Raw genomic sequence first — 21,872 nt, 5'->3', positions numbered from 1 at the left:
CGATCCTTCAGGTTGGAGTGAACATCTGAGGTGTCCCACAGTGCACCACTGCTGCGATCCTTCAGGTGGGAGTGTACATCTAAGGTGTCCCACAATGCACCACTGCGATCCTTCAGGTTGGAGTGTACATATGAGGTGTCCCACAATGTACCACTGCTGCGATCCTTCAGGTAGGAGTGTACATCTGAGGTGTCCCACAGTGCACCACTGCTGCGATCCTTCAGGTTGGAGTGTACATCTGAGGTGTCCCACAGTGCACCACTGCTGCGATCCTTCAGGTTGGAGTGTACATCTGAGGTGTCCCACAGTGCACCACTGCTGCGATCCTTCAGGTTGGAGTGTACGTCTGAGGTGTCCCACAGTGCACCACTGCTGCGATCCTTCAGGTTGGAGTGTACATCTGAGGTGTCCCACAATGCACCACTGCTGCGATCCTTCAGGTTGGAGTGTACATCTGAGGTGTCTCACAATGCACCAGTGCTGCGATCCTTCAGGTTGGAGTGTACGTCTGAGGTGTCCCACAATGCACCACTGCTGTGATTATGTGACGTGTGTGAAACACACTGTCCAGGACAGTGCATGGATTTCAAATGGAATACTAATGAATCTTTTTGTGTGGTAAGCACATTAGGGAATACTATACATTTCTCTCACCATAACACAAGCAGGTTAAAAAAGAAAACATACAGGAGAAATAATGTGCAGCCAGAGCAGAGACTTTCAAACCAGTTACATATCATTTTTGACAATACACCACATGTATTTATTTCTTCACTACCTGCATTATAAACAGCAAGCCATGATCCTCTTCACCACTTTGGGTCCCATCTCACGGTCTCCATGCTGCTGCTTCTAAAACCTAACTTGTGCTGTATCCCCCCCGCCCCATTACATCACTTAAAGAGAACCTGAACTGAAAATAAAAAGTCAAAATAACCATACACAGGTCATACTTACCTCCTGTGTAGTCTACTCCTCAATCTCTTTCTCCTCTCCTGTGTCCTGTTTGTCCACTGTGATCAAAGGAATTCTCCGTCCTCCATTTTAAAAATGGCCATTACCCCCTAACAGCCTGGTCAGCACACTTATGCCCCGTTCACACTTGCGTTTCTGTGCCAAACGGACCGGATGACCGGATCCGGTATCAGGTATGTATAAGGCTGCGATCCGGATCCGTTTGGTAAAAGAGATAAATAAACTATTTTACTTGTTGGGGTCTGGGAGGTCAGCAGAAGGTGCATCTGTAGAATCAGGTCCTCCGCTGGGCCCATGTGTCCCCATCCAAAATGGCCGCTAGAAACCGCATAGGAAGTGGGGTAGAACGTCAGTTTTTTTTTATGGCCAGTGTGTTCCGTGCTTTCCGTTTCCCATTGGTTTCTATTTCCGGATGGTACAGTCAGGCTCCGGTCCGGGTGCGTGGGCTGGATGATCCGGATCCGAAAAATAGAGCATGTTGGAAAAGTGTCCGGATCTGATCCGGCTCCGTTCTGTACGGAATGGACGCATGTGAACGTCCGCATAGACTTTGCATTGCTATGCGGAATGTACGTTCCGTTTGTACAGTATACGGTCCAGATCCGATCAGGCGAATCCGGACAGCGAACGCTAATGTGAACCAGGCCTTACACTGTAATATCTCCCACTTAAGCCATAAGGAAACATGGACATTACCTTGCACATTCAGTTGTAACTGACAGCAGCTGCTATATAACTGACAGCAACTGGTGTATTTCAGTTCTGACAAAATATTGTCAGAACTGGAAGGGATCACTGTAAGAAGAAAATAGTGGGCTTCTGAGAGGAACTGACAGTGAGGTTAGTATGTTATATTCATTTGCAGCTACGTCATGTGTTTATTTTAAATAATTTTACTCGCTTCATGTTCCCTTTAATGTGAAAATAAACGTATGGTATAATAATTTGTATGTGTAGTGCAGCTAAGAAATAAAATATTAGCAGCGCTGATATTGTTTCCAGTACCGTGAGTCTGGTATACACAATGAGGGATTTACTGCCAGATCGATTATTTCCAACATGTTCGATCTGATTTCCAATCGATTTTCTGTTCACTTCTGTGGAAAAATCGATCAGAAATCATATTGGACATGTTGGAAATAATCGATCTTGCAGTAAATCTGCCAGAAAATCTCTTTGTGTGTACCAGGTGTTAAAAGTGGATCTGAGATAAACTTTTATTCATTGCATAATTGCGTTCCTTTCATATAGTTTATAGGGCATTCCACAAGCCAAATGGCACTCTAAGCCTAAGTAGCAAGGGCTTATGGGAGCTCAGCCTGGGCAGGAGGAGGTTACTAGCCAAAGATTTCAGAGGCAGAAGGGAGTAGGAGAGGAGAGTGAAGTTTTTACAGGCTGATGGCTGGAGATACAGATCAGCTTGCCTATGTGTAATGTGACAAACAGAACATGGCTGCTGTCATTGTATCACAGGAATAAATAATCATAAACGTTTGAAGCTGTTTGCAGCTAGATTTGCTGTGTAAACTATCTAAACTTTAGATAAGATATATAGACAAGTTACTTGTTATAGTTAGTTTTTCATCTCGGATCCGCTTTAAGAAACTTCAGTTATCTATGCAAAAGAGTTATCAATGGCTGCTCCATTCTTCCGTTATCACCTCCGCTGAGCTCCCACTGTGGCTGCTTTCTGGAGCATTTATACATCAAAGAAACAGTCAGATTTAGCTAACATTATCACTGCAGGGAAGTTGAAAGGGTCATTAGATCTGCTTGTGTTATAGTTTAAAATACAGAGTGTGGCTTGTTCTTTGCAAATAGGACAGCATTATGTAATGTTATAAAAAAAAAAAAAAAGCTATATATCTAAAAATTAATCATTTTCAATCATTTCATATATTAAAAATTATCATCATTATAGCCAAGCAATTTACATTGTTTAAAGGGTAATAAATACATCAGCCTTGAGTTTGAAACAAAACCCAGGTTTATATTGGGGTGGGAAGCGGATTTGGACATTAGCTTAATAGTCGCTAGGTGGCTCATTGTTGCTCCCCCCTTACAAGGGAGAGCCTGTATTATTCTATGTTGGAGACTTTTCTTCCCTCTGTTGCACCGTACTTACATGACTCCCTTGAGAATGCACCAGAAAAATCCAGCCAACTCTGCTTTATGTTCCCGAGGGTGTAATCATGTTGGAAATATCTGGCACATTTGGTGGGTGTGCACTGAAGCACATACATTTTGGCTTGCAATTCATTCACATCTAGGGGCCACTATCCCATATACGTTCCCCTTTGATCACACCCTTTATCTACTGGGAAACAGGTTAGAGGAAAATCTCCAACCATGCCCATAAATTTGTTCAACTGGTGGCTGCTATAGACAGATGTCACATAGCGAAGCACTGGAAGTCGTCATATTTTTCTTCTAAAGACATGTTTGACTTTGTTACAAACACTATAGTATCTGAATTTGTCCTAGCTAAAGCAAGTGACAGATTGGATTCCTTTCATAATATAGGGTCACACTGGTCATTAGTTGGCTGATGGTGTAATGGTTAAGGGCTCTGCCTCTGACACAGGAGACCAGGGTTCGAATCTCGGCTCTGCCTGTTCAGTAAGCCAGCACTAATTCAGTAGGAGACCTTTGGCAAGTCTCCCTTACACTGCTACTGCCAATAGAGCGCGCCCTAGTGGCTGCTGCTCTGCTCTGGCGCTTTGAGTCCGCAAGGAGAAAAGCGCAATATAAATGTTATTTGTCTTGTCTTGTCTTGTCATTAAAACTCAAAAACTTGGGCTTACGACCTTTATTGCAATCACATTTACCTTGCTATTAGTTCATGATTTGTTAAGGCTTTTGAGGGCCAAGACAGCTCAGTTTGACGTTTGATTTTTTTTCTCTAATTTTGTGATGCTTTTTCTACAGTGTAAAAATGCCACTATAAAAACTATAATTTGCTATGGCCAGGGGCGTCGCTAGCCCTGTTTTAGGGGGGCACGTGCCCCCAATCTTTCCTGGGGTGCCACGGATCTCCGCCCGGCCGCCCCCTCTGTCAAGACTCAGCGGCTCCCTCCAGCCGCCGCGTCACTGACAGTCTCAGACCTCAGGATCAGGCGGCGAGCCGGCGACCAATCGTGCGGGCGCTAGGACCCAGCGCCCGCACTGATATGCGGAAGTGACATCACTTCCGCATATCGAGCGGGTGCGTCCAGCGCTCGCTCGTACATCTGGTCGGGTCGCCGCTGATCCTGAGGTCTGCTGAGAGGTAGGGGGGGAGCGGCGGCGGCGGCTAGAGGGGGGGCCTCCCTGTCACTCACTCACTCACTCCCTAAAGGGGCTCCCTGGCACGCACTCACTCCCTAAAGGGGCTCCCTGGCACGCACTCACTCCCTAAAGGGGCTCCCTGTCACTCACTCACTGCCTAAAGGGGCTCCCTGTCACTCACTCACTCCCTAAAGGGGCTACCTGTCACTCACTCACTCCCTAAAGGGGCTCCCTGTCACTCACTCACTCCCTAAAGGGGCTCCCCTGGCACTCACTCACTCCCTAAAGGGGCTCCCTGGCACGCACTCACTCCCTAAAGGGGCTCCCTGGCACGCACTCACTCCCTAAAGGGGCTCCCTGGCACTCACTCACTCCCTAAAGGGGCTCCCTGGCACTCACTCACTCCCTAAAGGGGCTCCCTGGCACTCACTCACTCCCTAAAGGGGCTACCTGTCACTCACTCACTCACTCCCTAAAGGGGCTCCCTGTCACTCACTCACTCCCTAAAGGGGCTCCCCTGGCACTCACTCACTCCCTAAAGGGGCTCCCTGGCACTCACTCACTCACTCCCTAAAGGGGCTCCCTGGCACGCACTCACTCCCTAAAGGGGCTCCCTGGCACTCACTCACTCCCTAAAGGGGCTCCCTGGCACTCACTCACTCCCTAAAGGGGCTCCCTGGCACGCACCCACTCCCTAAAGGGGCTCCCTGGCACGCACTCACTCCCTAAAGGGGCTCCCTGTCACTCACTCACTCCCTAAAGGGGCTCCCTGTCACTCACTCACTCCCTAAAGGGGCTCCCTGGCATGCACCCACTCCCTAAAGGGGCTCCCTGGCACGCACCCACTCCCTAAAGGGGCTCCCTGGCACGCACTCACTCCCTAAAGGGGCTCCCTGTCACTCACTCACTGCCTAAAGGGGCTCCCTGTCACTCACTCACTCCCTAAAGGGGCTCCCTGTCACTCACTCACTCCCTAAAGGGGCTCCCTGTCACTCACTCACTGCCTAAAGGGGCTCCCTGTCACTCACTCACTCCCTAAAGGGGCTACCTGTCACTCACTCACTCCCTAAAGGGGCTCCCCTGGCACTCACTCACTCCCTAAAGGGGCTCCCTGGCACTCACTCCCTAAAGGGGCTCCCTGGCACTCACTCACTCACTCCCTAAAGGGGCTCCCTGGCACGCACTCACTCCCTAAAGGGGCTCCCTGTCACTTACTCCCTAAAGGGGCTCCCTGTCACGCACCCACTCCCTAAAGGGGCTCCCTGGCACGCACTCACTCCCTAAAGGGGCTCCCTGTCACTCACTCCCTAAAGGGGCCCCCTGGCACTCACTCACTTCCTAAAGGGGCTCCCTGGCACTCACTCACTCCCTAAAGGGCCTCCCTGTCACTCAATCACTCCATAAAAGGGGCTCCCTGTCACTCACTCCCTAAAGGGCCTCCCTGTCACTCACTCACTTCCTAAAGGGGCTCCCTGGCACGCACTCACTCACTAAAGGGGCTCCCTGGCACTCACTCACTTCCTAAAGGGGCTCCCTGGCACTCACTCACTTCCTAAAGGGGCTCCCTGGCACTCACTCACTCCCTAAAGGGCCTCCCTGTCACTCACTCACTAAAGGGGCTCCCTGTCACTCACTCACTAAAGGGGCTCCCTGTCACTCACTCCCTAAAGGGGCTCCCTGTCACTCACTCACTGCCTAAAGGGGCTCCCTGTCACTCACTCCCTAAAGGGGCTCCCTGTCACTCACTCACTGCCTAAAGGGGCTTCCTGTCACTCACTCACTGCCTAAAGGGGCTCCCTGGCACTCACTCACTGCCTAAAGGGGCTTCCTGTCACTCACTCACTGCCTAAAGGTGCTCCCTGTCACTCACTATCGGGGTCCCTGTCACTCACTACCTAACTGGAGGCGCCTGTCACTCACTAGCTAACCTGGGGGTCCCTGTCACTCACTACCTAACTTGGGGGGCTACCATATTAAGGGGGCATTCTGCCTATTTATGTGAAATGCTGTCTATTTATGTGCCTCATGACTGCTGAATGTGTCTTGTTGGGAGCCTTATGATTTGTTGGGGGCCTCATGATTGCTGAATTTCTTATTGGGGGCCTCATGATTTGTTGGGGGCCTCATGATTGCTGAATTTGTCTTGTTGGGGGCCTCATGATTGCTGAATTTGTCTTGTTGGGGGCCTCCTGATTTGTTGGGGGCCTCATGATTGCTGAATATGTCTTGTTGGGGGTCACATGATTGCCAACTGCGAGACTATGGGAAAAGCTGAATCCTTATCATATGAGACAATAGCATTAAACCTACTTTTTTAGCGTTTTAAAACAGAAAATAAAACTGGGAGGTTCTAAAAAATTGAATACATTTTTCAGGAGTAGGATGGATGAAATTGTTTATCTTCACAGTTTATTTTCAACTTGGATTTTCCATAATGTTCATGTATGAGTTAAAACGTTTGTACAGTATTTAGTTTAAATTGCTGTTGCCACTTTGCGATAGATACCGGTAAGTGACTTTTGGGTTGCAGTTTGGGCACTCGGCCTCCAAAAGGTTCGCCACCACTGTCCTAATCTGATGTCCCACCATTGCTAGGTTCATGTAAATTTGTCTCCACCCGTTACCACACCTATATTCTGGTCCATGGCCCACCCATTTTTTGGTGCGGCGCGATAAGCACGCCGCACAACGTGATCGTCATATTTTTGGCACGCTAGCTGCAGTGTGCTGAATTCTGCTGCCTACAGTATGTACAGTATACGCTGTTCTCTAGTGCTTGCACTGTGTGCTGATTTACCTCCAGTGTGTACAGTGTAAGGTGTTACTCTGTGCCTTTATTGATTGTAAACCAGCTGTATTGTATGCTGATCCCTGCTACTTTCAGTATGTACAGTATTAGCTGTAAAACCTGGTACACACATACAATTTTGATTAGCCAATTTTAGCTCTGTTCATAAAATTCATTGTCTGTTGGCCCACTTACTGCACGGGGGTGGGAAATTGGGGGTCAGTGATTGACCAATCAAAATTGTATGTGCGTATACATCTTTGATCTATGCCTATACTGATTGTAAATGATCGAAATAAAGGACAGGGGGCTCCGTCCAATATTTCGATGGGCAGGCCCGTTATCCGTAGCTTACACCGCTGCTAAGTTCATGTACATTTGGCCCCACCCATGGCCACGCCCACTCACCGCACGGCCACGCCCATTTTTTGCCCCGCCTGGTGCCCACAGGTGCCACTGATCTTCCAAGGACCCTAGAAACGCCCCTGGCTATGGCCCCTGCGAGCGCTACTAGCTGCCATAGTAAAGCTATGTATTGTATTCCATTGTGTGTTTAACACAAATAAAAACCTTTTGAAACTAAATATCAGCTTCCATTTAGCTCTCACATCAGGTGTACTTAAAGTGTACCAGAGATCAAATCAATTAAAGACTTGATACTTACCTCGGGCGAACTTCCCCCCCCCCCCCCCCCCCCCAACTGGACACGACTGAGCTGTTACTGGGGCTGATCACGGCTAAATGGCAGACCAGCGTGAGACTCAGATGAGCTTATAGGGCTGGAAGAAGCCCCGGGTAAGTATAAAATCTTTAATTGATTTAATCTTTGGTTCATTAAGTGCATGAGAGGAGTAATAAAAAAAACCCCACAAAAAAACAAAAACACAAGCTTTAAAGTGTACCTGAAATGGCAGGTACTGCAGCATTTACACTTGCCTGGGGTTTCCTTCAGGCCCATGTGGTCCATGGGCTCCCTCGCCATCCTCCATGGCTGCTCCATTCTCCCGTTATCACCTCCGCTAATGTGACTAGTCGTGCTCTTCTGCACATGTGGAGACGCGACTGGCCAAATTAGCATAAGTGATAATGGGAGAATGGAGCGGACGTGGAGGACGGCAAGGGAGCCCACAGACCACATCTCAGGTTTCCTTTTAAGATATTTGACCAAGTCTACCATTTTTTTTTGTCAAAAGATCCCAATCCCATTACATGCCTAAAAAAATCCCTCAGCACTTCTCTCCCTATGTTTAAAACTAGAAGAGGTAGCTTCTCCTTACTATAAAAGGAGTGAGGTCATTCCAGTGAAAGGATTTAACAACTTAATCCACCACTAAAGTATATCTACGTCCTCTGTGACTTCATCTAAGCCACGAGGATGTAGATATAAGTCATGTAGCTGAAGCACAGCTGTGCATGATTGGGCATTGCTCCTGTGCACACCTCTAGCACCATCTGCTGCAGCACTAATTGATGAAAGGGAATATATGTTCCCTGAGCCACTAAGATGTTCATAGTGAAAAATACACACTGTAGCAATATTTCAGCATCAAATATCCTAACCATGAATTGTAACAGGAACATAATCTAAGTTTTGTGATAAACGGTAGAAATAGGTAGCCAAACAAAATCTGTGTTTTTTCTCTATAGTAGAACGGTTTTATTTTTAAACTGGAGTTGATGAAACTGAGAAATAATGTTTTTTTTCAATTGTTTCCTCTTTTTCCCATTAAAATGCATAGAAAAAATAGTTTAAGGGAAAAAATGCCATCCAATTAAAGCCTAGTTTGTCTGGAAAAATCCTATATACTGTATATATGTCATTTAGGTGTCTTAAGTAGGGATAAAGTTATTGCTGATTAAATAGGGACATAGCTAAAATGTCAAAACTGCTCTGGTCCATGAGGGGGAAAAAAGATCTGGATGCAAATTGCAATTGCAACAGACCATTTTTCCTCAGTCAGGTGTCTACGGTCTCCTTCCAGCATTGTATAACGGCAGTAATTGTAAAATTGCAGTTGTTCAGCAACCTGAAATGCGTTGATAGCACATTTATCTTTTATATAAACTCCTGTGTACTAAAAAAAATTCATACCGCACAACTAGACTTCCAATCTCAGCCACCTCGCTTGTCAGTTTATGCAGCTCTTCCCGGTGTACAGAGGGCCGAATCCACAGATAGGAGTAATCCGGAGACAGGAGATCTGTGAGCTTGCACAGGTGGCCCTGAAATAGAAAACGTAATATAGTGAAATGTAGATCACATGAATGGAGAGCAAATAAGCACATTAAAACCATAGCCAGGCCTGGGTAGAAAAAGGCAATAGAAGGAAAGGACACCGCTCTACCTTCCCCCACTCAGCTGGGTTGAAAACACTACATATGAAGGATGTTTCAAAAGCATTTTTTTTTAAATGACAGTCAAAACTGGACAATTTTCATCACCCTAGTACTGTAGTTATAAATCTGAAGAGAGACCTGCAGATCTTATTACTCTTTAGCACTCGCAGACTGTAAAGAGATGTGCCTGATCATAAAGTGATTCTGATCCAAAGAATATATAAAGTCAGCGCAGGTCTATAGTAATACAGCTTTCGTCATTTTCTGGTATACAGGATCTTCGAACAAAAACGTAAAGAAGCAAGGCTTACCAGATTCCAACAACCCACATTATAAGGTTGTAAACGAGTTTGATAGATGGTCCGCAGAACTTTCAAATGGTGTAGTTTCACCAGCGATGTTGCACACCACAGATTCCTCCGGAATATATTAGATATCCTGAGGTTGCAGAGACTCGCCAAAGAGGAGTCCAGTAGGATAGTGACATGAAAGAGATGTACGGCACATCTAAGTGTAAACCGTCTTTATTACATAACAAGTAAAACAATTTAAAAACAAGGATAAAAGAAACTCACATACGGGGCCCGTGCACTGGGAACCCCGAAAAAGTAGCGCGCATAAAATGGTCAATAGAAGACCTCAAATAAAATGGTGCCGCCTGTCGCCTTCCCGACCGGGTTTCGCAATCTTGCGTCATCAGGGGAGAGTATGTGAGTTTCTTTTATCCTCGTTTTTAAATTGTTTTACTTGTGCCGTACATCTCTTTCATGTCACTATCCTACTGGACTCCTCTTTGGCGAGTCTCTGCAACCTCAGGATATCTAATATATTCCGGAGGAATCTGTGGTGTGCAACATCGCTGGTGAAACTACACCATTTGAAAGTTCTGCGGACCATCTATCAAACTCGTTTACAACCTTATAATGTGGGTTGTTGGAATCTGGTAAGCCTTGCTTCTTTACCTTTTTGTTCGAAGATCCTGTATACCAGAAAATGACGAAAGCTGTATTACTATAGACCTGCGCTGACTTTATATATTCATTGCTTGTGTGGACTTTTGGACATTGTCCTTCTCGGCTGCGGTCGCCTTCTGCCTTGGCGCTGACACTTGTTGTTGATTCTGATCCAAAGCCCAGGATCAAAATCAAATACTCATTTAGCATGGCAACATAAGCCCGCTCATTAGCAGTAGCAGCTACTGTGCAGCCATGCTATAGGAAAAGGAGCTGCTTGCTAATGGCTTAAAAGGCATTTTATTTTTAAAGGGACTCCGAGCTCAAGTAAAAAAAGAAAGTTGTACTCACCCGGGGCTTTTTCCAGCCCAGTGCTGGTCGGGAGGTCCCACAACGGCGTCCTGGCTCCTCTCCTAGTCCCCGCTCCGGAATGGCTGACCGGCCGCAGCCCGGGCGACACTCTGCTGAGTGTCGGGCTGTTCCTTCCGCGTATGACGCGGCCAACGTCACACGCCGGCCGCCTCGCGTCATCACGGCGGCCGGCGTGTGACGTCAGCCGCGTCATACGCAGAAGGAACAGCCCGACACTCAGCAGAGTGTCGCCCGGGCTGCGGCCGGTCAGCCATTCCGGAGCGGGGACTAGGAGAGGAGCCAGGACGCCGTCGTGGGACCTCCCGACCAGCACTGGGCTGGAAAAAGCCCCGGGTGAGTACAACTTTTTTTTTTTACTTGAGCTCGGAGTCCCTTTAAGGTGTGAAAATATATTTTCTCCTACCTAGGTGATATTTTTACACCTTATTAATAAAATCCTTTTTAACCATTTCAGCCCATCGGTATTTTTCACCTTATGCATCAGAGCAATTTTCACCTCCCATTCAGTTGCCAATAACTTTATCACTAATTATCACAAAGAATTGATATCTACATCGTTTTTTTACGCCACCAATTAGGCTTTCTTTGGGTGGTACATTTTGCTACGAATTATTTTCTAAATACATTTTAATAGGTATATTAAGAAGAAAATGGAAAACATTCATTATTTCTCAGTCTTCTTCCATTATAGATTTAAAATAATACATGCTACCTTAATTAAAACCTATGTATTTTATTTGCCCATTTGTCCCAGTTATTACACCATTTAAATTATGTCCCTATCACAACGTATGGCGCCAATATTTTATTTGGAAATAAAGGTGCATTTTTTTTGCAGTTTTGCGTCCATCACTATTTACAAGCTTATATTTTAAAAAATGCTCGTAATATACCCTCTTCACATGCATTTTAAGTTCAGACCCTTAGGTAACTATTTATGTTTTTGTTTTTATTGTATTTTTTTTTTCATTAAAAATTTTATTTGGGAAATTTTTGGTGTGGGAGGTAAAAAGTTAATTTTAAATGTAATGATGTGCGTTTATTTTATTAAAAATTGTATGTAGATAGTTTTACTATTTGGCCACAGTAATATTTTCTTTTTTTTTTTAGTCCTGGAAGCGAGTTCTCTCACTTCCAGGAAGTATTAGAACGGGAACATTTTTTTTTTTCTCAAAAAGACTCCGGCTTCTGAAAAGAAGCCATCGGTCTTTCTACCGGTGACTTAGATCAATGAATGGGAACTATGTTCTCATTCATTGATCTCTGGGCTAATGGGGGGCGGCACGGGAGCGCGTGGGTAGCAGCACAGCAGCAGCCGCCGGGACGTGACAATCACGTCCAGGTAGCATAAATGGTTAAGCCAGCAGCAAGCATGAAAATACTCAGAATAATTTTGACAGTACTGTTTCCCCTACTTTTTGGTACTTTTTCTATTGCAGAGTGCTGAAAAAGTTATTTTAAACAGATGAAGAAAAATTATCTCCTTGGAGAAAACTTAGGAGAAAAAGTGAATTGAATAACCATGATGTCTTATCTAAGGGCCGATTCACATTGGCACTTTCTGGGATTTCCGGTGCATTTTCTAGCCAGTGTGTTTAAAGGACCCATTACCCACAATGCAGTGCTTCAGCCTCTGTTTCTGTCTTGCAGGGCTCAGCGGTCCCTAAAAATTGCTGCAGCACCAAACTTGTGGAGTGTGCGGAATGGATCCGTTCAAACGGACCAATGCGAACGGATCAATAGGTTAACATTGGATCTGTTCACATCCGTTCCTTTACGATCCGCGAATGGACCATTTTTTACTGCCAATGTGAACTGGGATTAATATCTACTGTTGCAACATGGTAAACCAGGTATATGACTGACATCTAGAAGATATTGATTGTTTACCTGATCGACCATTAAATATTTTGTATATGCCTAGCCTTACTTAGGACCTGTTTCCACTAGCGTGAATTTTCATGCATTTTCTGCATGCAGATTTGCATGACAATACAAGTCAATGGGCCCGTTTCCACTATAAACAGGATATGCCCGTAGGCTTGTGCAGAAAAATTTTGCACAGCAGAGCCATCAGAATTCGCACACCGCACGCATAGTGTGCGATTCGCATGTAATGTAATTTATAGGAAAATCGCATGCATTTTCGCCATGCGAATTTGCAAACATTTTTCGGTAAAATTTCATGAAAAAGTACACAGACACTGACGTGGTTAAAATTGCATAGTTATAAAAATAGCAATCCTTGCGTATGCGTATTTCGCATACATACGCATATGAATTTGCATCTGCATGCAAATTCATTTACGCGTTTTCCGCAATGGAATCGCAACTACTACTAGTGGAAAAGTAGCTTTACAGACCATTGCTCTTTGTATTCTGTGAAGTGGTGATATACGTTATTTGAATGGATTTATGCTGAAAGGGAAAAAGAGATGAGAGGCCTTTTATATATTTAGGAAGTTCAGAAGCTTCCAATGCAAGTCCACAAAGAACAAACAATTATACCCTCCTATTTTTGGGGGGGTCTATAGTCTCAATTAACATTCAGAATCCAGCCATTTGCTGATAAGCAAGGATGTAATAATAATTAATAAAGGTTATGGTTTTTTTTTATCCCTCTCATATTGGTATACTTTAGTTTTCTTGCAAATCAGATATATTGTGTAACTCTGTATTACACATGATACTCTCTAATACAATTAACAGTGGGATTGGCTAGTAATTTCAATGTTGTGTCTGTAATGCTCTTTGCCTTACCTTCCTCAGCATTAGTATCCTTTCAATGTAGTCTTGATTAAATGTCACATCTTTGTATTTCTCCTGCAGTAGTGTTTGGAGTTGTTTGACCATCTCTCTCCGAGTTTCAGTGCCATAAATCCGCCTGGCCAGATGAATCCTGTGAACGAGGAGTTAGAATTTACTAACGTACACATCACAGATAAAGCTGGGTATGGTTCTTATATTCAAACATTTATGGTTTGTAAATTAAAGAGTACAACTTGCAGAGCCGGGACAAGGTCCTCCAGCGCCCAAGGCTGAGACACCAAAGTGTGCCCCCCCCCCCCCACTGTCACACACTGATTGCTATTAGACAGGGTCCCCAACCCCCCCCCCCCCCCACCACCTTAATCTCTAGTTATCTGGCTTGTAGTCACTGCCATGTATCCCCTTTTCTTATTTCTCTCTGGTTCATACTCAATAGGGAATTGATAGCTGAGTGAGTTGTGCGCCCCCTCCTACACTGCGCCCTGAGGCTGGAGCCTCTCTCGCCTCTGCCTCGGCCCTTTGTACAAGCTTCATTAGCCAATCACTTTGCCCAAGCCAGTGTACACAGTGTATTATGGCAATTCACAAAATGTAGATATACCCTGTGGATACAAGATCCACAAAACCTCTCACCAGCCATAATGCCACGTATGGGAAGCCCACTCTCCATCCACAGCACAGGTCTCCCTTAAAAGTAAACTGAAGTGAGAGGGATATGGAGGCTGCCATATTTATTTCCTTCTAAGCAATACCAGTTGCCTTGCTGTCCTGCTGATCTAATTCGCAGCCGTAGTGTCTGAATCACACACCTGAAACAAGCATTCCGCTTATCCAGTCCATGCTTGTTCAGGGTCTATGGTTAAAAGTATTAGAGGCAAGGGATAAGCAGGACAGCCAGGCAATTGGCATTGTGTAAAAGGGAACAAATATGGCAGCCTCCATATCCCTCTCACTTCAGGTTCCCTTTAACATGCTCCCTGGCTTCCACGTTGTGAATGTGGAAGCAATGCAGAACTGAACTAGTAAGAAAGCCAAATACCCCATTGCTAGTTCACAGATAGGGCTGGTGTGGGTATACTCTCAATGTAATATACAGGTTATAACAATTATCGGAGCGCATACTGTTAATGCCATACAACTGCTGTTTAAGTTTTCCTTTACAAATCATATTGAATATATGTGCGGTTTTACTGGAAACATTGGTTACCCTATAACTAATGTTTCCAGTATAACCGCATATAAATTCAATATGATAAAGTAACGCAACAAAACTTTATAAGATAATCCGCCTTCACGGCTGTGACCGCACCTACATTTCCTTGCGGCTTTTTCTCTGGAACGGCTACAGGTTATCCAGTCACATTATGGAAAGGTGGATCAATCACATATAAATGAGTAAAGCCCAATCTACACGACACGATTCAATTACGATTCTATTTACGATTCGATTAAATCCGACATGTCCGATCTGGGTTCGATTCAATTCAGTTCGATTTGCAATTGCAAAACAATGGTAAATCGAATTGCATCGAATCCCGATCGGACATGTTGGATTTAATCGAATCGTAATCTAATCGTGCAAAGAATCGTATCGTGTAGATTGGGCTTTAAAGAGAACCTGAACTGAAAATAAACATACACAGGTCATACTTACCTCCCATGTAGTCTGCTCATCAATCTTTTTCTCCTCTCCTGCATCCTGTTTGTCCACTGTGATCGATGGAATTCTCTGTCCTACATTTTGAAAATGGCCATTACCCCATAACAGCTTCTTGGTCAGCATACTGTTAAACTGCTATATCGCCCACTTGAGCCATAGGGAAACATGGACATTACCTTGCACATTCAGTTGTAACTGAAAGCAACTGATATATAACTGACAGCAACTGGTATATTTCAGTTCTGACAAAATCTTGTCAGAACTGGAAGGGATCACTGTAAGAAGAAAATGGTGAGCTTCTGAGAGGAACTGATGGCAAGGTAAGTATGTAATGTTCATTTGAAGTTACATCATATGGGGGGGGGGGGGGGGGAGGAGTCCTCACTACAGTTAAAAATCCACTTCTGCGGCATTTTTACTTACAGTACAAATATGGAGAATGATCCAATGATCCATCCATGATCTGTACAGATTGAGCTCATGGAAGACTAAATGTTGTCACATATTTATTGGTTTTCCATTGTGATTCCTGACAGATCAATCAAAATTATTGATCGGACAGGATCAGAAAATAGTGCAATACCGGGGTCTGAAATGAAGTGAAATCTACTGAAAATCTATGTGCAGTGCGTGGAAGGAATCATTTCCTTTCTGATCAGAGTGGGATCGATTGTTTTGCCACATTGGGTGGCACTCTTCTAATGTGTGGCTAGTTTCACACGTTATCTTGGAATTTCTTTTAGGATGGAGATGCAATGTTTTTATGTAATGTACATATACTAATACTAAGGTTTAATAAAATATCACTGATGAGCCATCCTTGTTTTCTTTCGGGCCCCCTTTACACTTGGGAACTTTTTTGCGATGTGTTACCCTTTCTGCACGCACGGTAATGCAACAGCAAAAGAAAGTGACATACTTCCTTTCCAGCAGGGAGTATGTCTCTGGGCAAGGGGCAGCGACAGGCAACTAAGGGCATGCGGGGAGCATGTGAGCAGCGTGCAGGAGGGGGGGGGGGCGCTATGCATATGACCTTGTCGGCACACTGGGCTGCATGGTCATAGGAATCAATTTTGGCACTATTTGTTGCCAATAGAGTTCATGCAAAACTCTATTGGAAATCTCTGTGCAATGTGTGGGCAGATAACCGATCCCAGTCTGATCCCAGAGAGGAATCTATCAGATGGTTGATCTGGTGGTCATCAAGTAGTTTATTCAGGTTCCTGTGTAGCAAGAAAATATCCCAAAACTGACTTCTAATCCCAAATCTTATGTTCAGAGGTGTCTCCTGAAATACTACACAGAACAGCATGTTTACCTATTGAAATCCAAGAGACTGTCCAGGTCTATGAGTGCAGAGTGACTGATAATTCTCTCCAGGTCAAATTGCTCTAGGAGTTCAGTGAGAGTGCGGCCCATCTGATGTCCTACATTGAGGAGGAAACACAATAGGTAAGAAATTAGATGCCTGTTTGATATGTACTTGTCACCAACACTGAATAATAAAGCTGAACCAGTCCATGCGCTAGAACTTAAAGTGGACCTGAACTCTTGCACAGGAGACAAGGAGAACACAGAGAAATCCACCCTGTGTGTGTTTATAGAGAACAGCCTCTCTAATTCTCCCTTCTCAGCAAGTAATGAGCTAGTGTAATTAGAGCTGTCCGCTGTCTGCCAACTTTGCAACATTCTGAGCTAATATGTAAACACAGGAGGTTAACCCTTTCTGTGTTCCCATGATACCAGGAAGTAACCACTCTGCAGAATCTCAGTAGGAGTTCTATTACCTGTAACAAGGAAATGGTTATTATGCTGTTGCTCATCTTTTAGAGCAGAAAGGAAGTTGTGAGTTCAGGTCTGCTTTAAAGCTAATGTTAAGCCACTGTTTTTATAATATGCATTTAAAGCACACCTGAAGTGAAAAGGATACATAGACTGTCATAAGTATTTCATTTTAAACAAAGCAAATTGCCTGGCTGTCCTGCTGATTCTTTGCCTGTAATACTTTTAGCCATAGGCCCTGAACAAGCATGCAGATCAGGTGCTCTGAGCATGGCTGGATTTGCTTTAAGCTTGTTTCAGGTATGTGATTGAAACACTACATCAGCAGGACTGCCAGGTAACTGGTATTGCTTAAAAGGAAATAAATATGGCAGCCCCCATATGCTTCTTACCTCAAGTTCCCTTTAACAAAATACCTTAAATTATGTACAAAAAAATGTTTTGTAAAAAAGGTTGCATTTTCTGCAGCACAAAATGTAACAATCCTCATATCCTCCTCAGCAACTTCTAGCTGACTGCCACACTCCCCACCTCAGTCAGGAGCCCTGCCTCCCAAGAGACACCGACAGCTATGATCAGCTGGTAGTCAGTGGCCTCAGCTAACATTGCAATCACTCCCACCCTGTATGCCTGTGTGACTAAAAGGGACTTCAGATGGAGTGGGAATGAGCAGACAGCTGTAGGTTGCAAAATATCTATGTATTGGTGCAGGAGGCATTTTCCTAGTTTCCAAAAACTACCTTTTTTTTATCCAAACAGGTTTAGGCACAGTTAATTTCAAAATAACAGTCTAGTAAAAGCATATTCAAACTGTTCCTGGACTGGGGATTTAATAATTACTGAGCTACAAAGTTTTGTTAGTGTAGACTAGGGATGATCAATGCAAAACATGAAAAATGTCCAAGTTCATGCAGATGTAAGTAAATATATGCACTGGCCCGGATTTACCTCACAGGAGCCTATGGGCACAGATCCTGGCACCTAGACTTTGCCCTCTATGAACCTACAAATCTCCACCAAACTGCACCGCAAGTGTGCTGGCTGCCCCAGCTGTCACTTCTCTCTTACTTCCCTTGCCCATCATAGGTAGCCACAGGCAGGGCTGTGGAGTCGGTACAAAAATCTTCCAACTCCGACTCCTCAGTTTATGAAACCACAACTCCGACTCCGGTGCCCAAAATTGCCCCAACTCAGACTCCTCGACTCCAACTCCACAGCCCTGGTCACAGGTGTCCCTTAGTATTAGCTAGCCAGAAGTACTCTCAATAATAAGTAGCTAGAGGGGCTCCGAGTATTAGTAATCTAGAGGAACCTTAATATTAAAGCAGCTAGGGGAACCTCAGCAGTAAGTAGGTAGAGGTGCCCCCAAGTATGACAGCTGATCTCCAGGATTGGCGGGCTGGGGGGAGGGAGGGGTTTGAGAAAAAATAAATAGTAAGAAATAATAAAAAAAAATGACAAATATTTATAAAAAAAAAAAGAAAAAAAAATTAACACTACGGGGGCGATCAGACCCCACCAACAGAGAGCTCTGTTCGTGGGGAGAAAGAGGGGGAATCACTTGTGTGCTGTGTTGCGCGGCCCTGCAACTTGGCCTTAAAGTTGCAGTGGCCTATTTTGTGAAAATTGGCCTAGTCTTTTTAAGCCCGGAGTCCTTAAGAGGTTAAGTAGCTAGAAGAGTCGATGACTGAAGGGAGATCTCGTCAGTGGAATGCTGAGAGGCAGGAGAGAAACTTCTCATTTATACTATCATTAGGACTCTGCATAGGAAAGGAAGGGGAGCGAGCCGCCTTTTCATCATCAAGCGCCTGTAAGCATGTGCCTAACAGTGCCTTATGGTAATTCTGGCCCTGCATATGCAGCTTGAAACTAAATAAATCAATTTAAACCCGGGTGGGATTTGATTGGTCCATTTTCAAGCTGCATATATTTGCATAAATATTGACATAGTCCTGAATGAACTCAGAAAAATGTGCATCTCACTGATCATCCCTAGTGTAGACCCTTTTGTCATAATCATATACTGCTACAAGAGCAATCCAGGGCAGTATTCAGTATCATGATAATCATGCAGTTTATGTCATCACCGCTGTCGTCTTCTCTCCGACAGATATGATATTTGGGAGCAAAAACATGACCGCTGTGGCCTACAAGACATTACACTTAATCCATCCTAATCTGTGTCCTGACTGTGCAGCTGTACATATGAACAAACACTGGATCTCGCCTATGAGTTTGTCCTGTTGAATATTCTGCTTATCGTTCTCATACACTTCTATTCACCCTCTGCCAAGCCTGGCTCTGTGCCCCTGTCCTGCTAAAAGGAACAGCTTGTGCTTGCCACAGTTACCCAGAAATCCTGATCCGCAGTGTGTAATAACGTCCAGCAGAGCTTCTGGCAAGTATCCACTGTTGGCAAAGTACTGGATAAATATGTCTCCCTGGCGTTTGGAGAGCTTGCTGCCGTCTTTGTTGAGGAGGAGTGGGAGGTGGGCATATAACGGAGGCTGCCAGTTCAGTGCACGGTACAGGAGCAGATGTTTGGCGGTGGACACTAGCCACTCCTCTCCTCTGAGCACATGACTCACAGCCATCATGTGATCATCCACCACATTGGCCAGATGGTAGGTGGGGAAACCATCTCCTTTCAGGATCACGGGATCTCCCTCCACACTAGCCACATTGTGATGGTTCCAGCCAAAAACCAAGTCTTTAAAAGATTGAGGCCCCTCCAAGAGCCGTAAGCGCACCACATACGGCAACTTCTTCGACAGCTTCTCATCGATCTGCTTTGTGGTCAAATGTCTGCAACGATTGTCATACCTACAGGGGAGGAAAAAAAAATGTTTTGTTATCTTATGTAATCCCCACTGAGCAGAATTGCATGTTACAACAATCTAATCATTCACACCATTCTTCATATATAGAGCACAGAGTATAGAATCGCACACCACTATCGAGGTGCTGAACCAATATCGTAATCCACATCAAATTCCAGAAGGTCCGCACACTCTTAATCCCAAGTCCTGTTTATTTCAAACACGTGACATGACAAAGGGGACCCGGGGGGGGTCCCCTTTGTCAAGGCAACCATTCTGTACTATTGCCTTGACAAAGGGGACCTCCCGGGGCCCCGAAACGATTTGTTTGTTCTTGGAATGGTTGTGTCATGTGTTTGAAATAAACAGTTCTTCATATATAGGGCTGGTTCAGTATCTTGTCGACATCCCGTTTGCATGCCATAGTTTTTGCGAATGCAAACACCAGTCGTCTTTGGTGAAGTCGTTAAGAGGTCATTCAACAGCATTTTGTTTGAAAACATTTCATTTGCTGGGTATTTGAGGGCTTCATCAAGGTTCTTATTCCTGTTCACCTCCACCAAACGACATTTGTGGCATCATGACTTCTAGACGCTACATGTAGTAACCGAGACAAGATGAGTTGAAGAGATCCACCATGATGTTTACATACATGTACATCAACTGTTGTCGTTTAAAAAAAAAACAAAAACACTTCCATTTATTTGAATGGAAAGGTGGTAGATCACTTTTAAATAATCATTTTGTTGCCCTGTGAAAGGTCCTTTCCTTTACTCTACCAATTCAATGACAATAAGTTTATCAGGCAGATCACATGATACCCAACTGATCATGCATAAGTCCGGCAGTGTACCGCACTTAAATGTTTTATACAACATTAATAATGCATAACAATACAAAAAATGTCATACCGGGGAGTCTCTCTGTTTCTCAGAGCCTCTTTTTTAAGCAGTTCCAGTCTCTGCGGGGTGCAGAAACAGTGGTACGCCGCCCCATTTTCCAGAAGAGTCTGCACAGCGTCTTGGTAAAAAGGTAGACGTTTGGACTGTTCATAAGGGCCAAATAAACCCCCTTTTCTTGGGCTCTCATCTGGTGGGATCCCTAGAAGAGAAGATACAGCGCATTAAATCAGTTAGTTGTGTCCCTAGCAAAGTATTTAGCTCAGTTCCCACTTGAAGGTGCACTATGGCGAAAATTAGGCTACTGGGATAACCCTAGTAGCATGTATCTAATATTTGGAGGATCAGATATTTAGTAGTTTTTTTTAAATGTCTGCTTGAAAGGTTTTAGGCAGCATATGCATAGATCCTGCATGTCCTCCCTCTCTGCTGCACTGAAACAGCTCTCCCAGTTGAATCAGTACAGGACATTGGAATGCAGGCTGAGGCTACTCAGCGAGTGCTGGGGAAGATCGTAAATAATGAAATAAGCAAGATAAATTACTTGTTTACACTGGGCTCGGCTCCATCTGCTCCCAGTGTTATGATCTTTCCCAGCACTTGATAAACAGCCTGCATCTCCCATACAGCCTGTGCAAGATGAAATACTGTGAAGCCCTGTTCACACTGGTGATCACAAAACGCTAGGAATTGTCGCTAGTGTTTTGCTGCAACAAATTGATAGCGATAAACGGTAAAAAAAAAAAAAATCAGTGTACATTTTCATGATTTTTGAGCGATTGCAATTGAGATACATTGCGACTGCTCTAAAATCGAAAAAGTACTGCATGCAGCACATTTGCATTTACCACAAATTGTAGCACTGAGATCACTGCCATATAATTTACATTCCATTTACTTTAAAAAGTGCTAGCGATCGCCAGCGATTAACGGTAAATGCCCGCTAATCATCCCAGTGATAATGGGCCCAGCATGGATGAGACAGATGAGACAGCAGAGAGAGGAGGACACGTCGCACAGTTTGAAATGTGACAGGCAGGATTTCTGCATATGCTCTCTAACCTATCAAGCAGACATTTAGCAAATACAAACTGCTTAGTATCTGATGCTCCTTATATAAGGTACATGCTACCAGGGTTATCCCAGTAGCCTAGTTTTCGTCATAGTGCCCCTTTAACCTCCCCGGCGTTCTATTGAGATCGCCAGGGAGACTGCGGGAGGAGTTTTTTTTAATTAAAAAAAAACTATTTC

At 44.5% G+C, this 21,872-nt stretch overlaps 1 protein-coding gene across 3 annotated transcripts in view; it reads right to left on the bottom strand.

Annotated features, from left to right (window-relative positions):
- The window catches only part of EARS2 (glutamyl-tRNA synthetase 2, mitochondrial), a 41,159-nt gene that overhangs the window by 8,499 nt on the left and 10,788 nt on the right, over positions 1-21,872 (bottom strand). For all 3 annotated transcript variants that reach the window (XM_068244436.1, XM_068244435.1, XM_068244434.1), the window contains exons 3-7: positions 20,634-20,823; positions 19,254-19,726; positions 16,440-16,548; positions 13,453-13,591; positions 9,123-9,253 (exon numbers count right to left, since the gene is read on the bottom strand). In XM_068244436.1, the coding sequence (XP_068100537.1) occupies positions 9,123-9,253; positions 13,453-13,591; positions 16,440-16,548; positions 19,254-19,726; positions 20,634-20,823 (1,042 nt within the window). The remainder of the gene's footprint in view (positions 1-9,122; positions 9,254-13,452; positions 13,592-16,439; positions 16,549-19,253; positions 19,727-20,633; positions 20,824-21,872) is intronic.

Source organism: Hyperolius riggenbachi, chromosome 7 (assembly GCF_040937935.1).
Source record: "Hyperolius riggenbachi isolate aHypRig1 chromosome 7, aHypRig1.pri, whole genome shotgun sequence".
Classification (NCBI taxonomy): Eukaryota; Metazoa; Chordata; class Amphibia; order Anura; family Hyperoliidae; genus Hyperolius; species Hyperolius riggenbachi.
The sequence above is the reverse complement of the archived record's forward strand: the minus strand, read 5'-3'. Positions and strand labels throughout refer to the sequence as shown.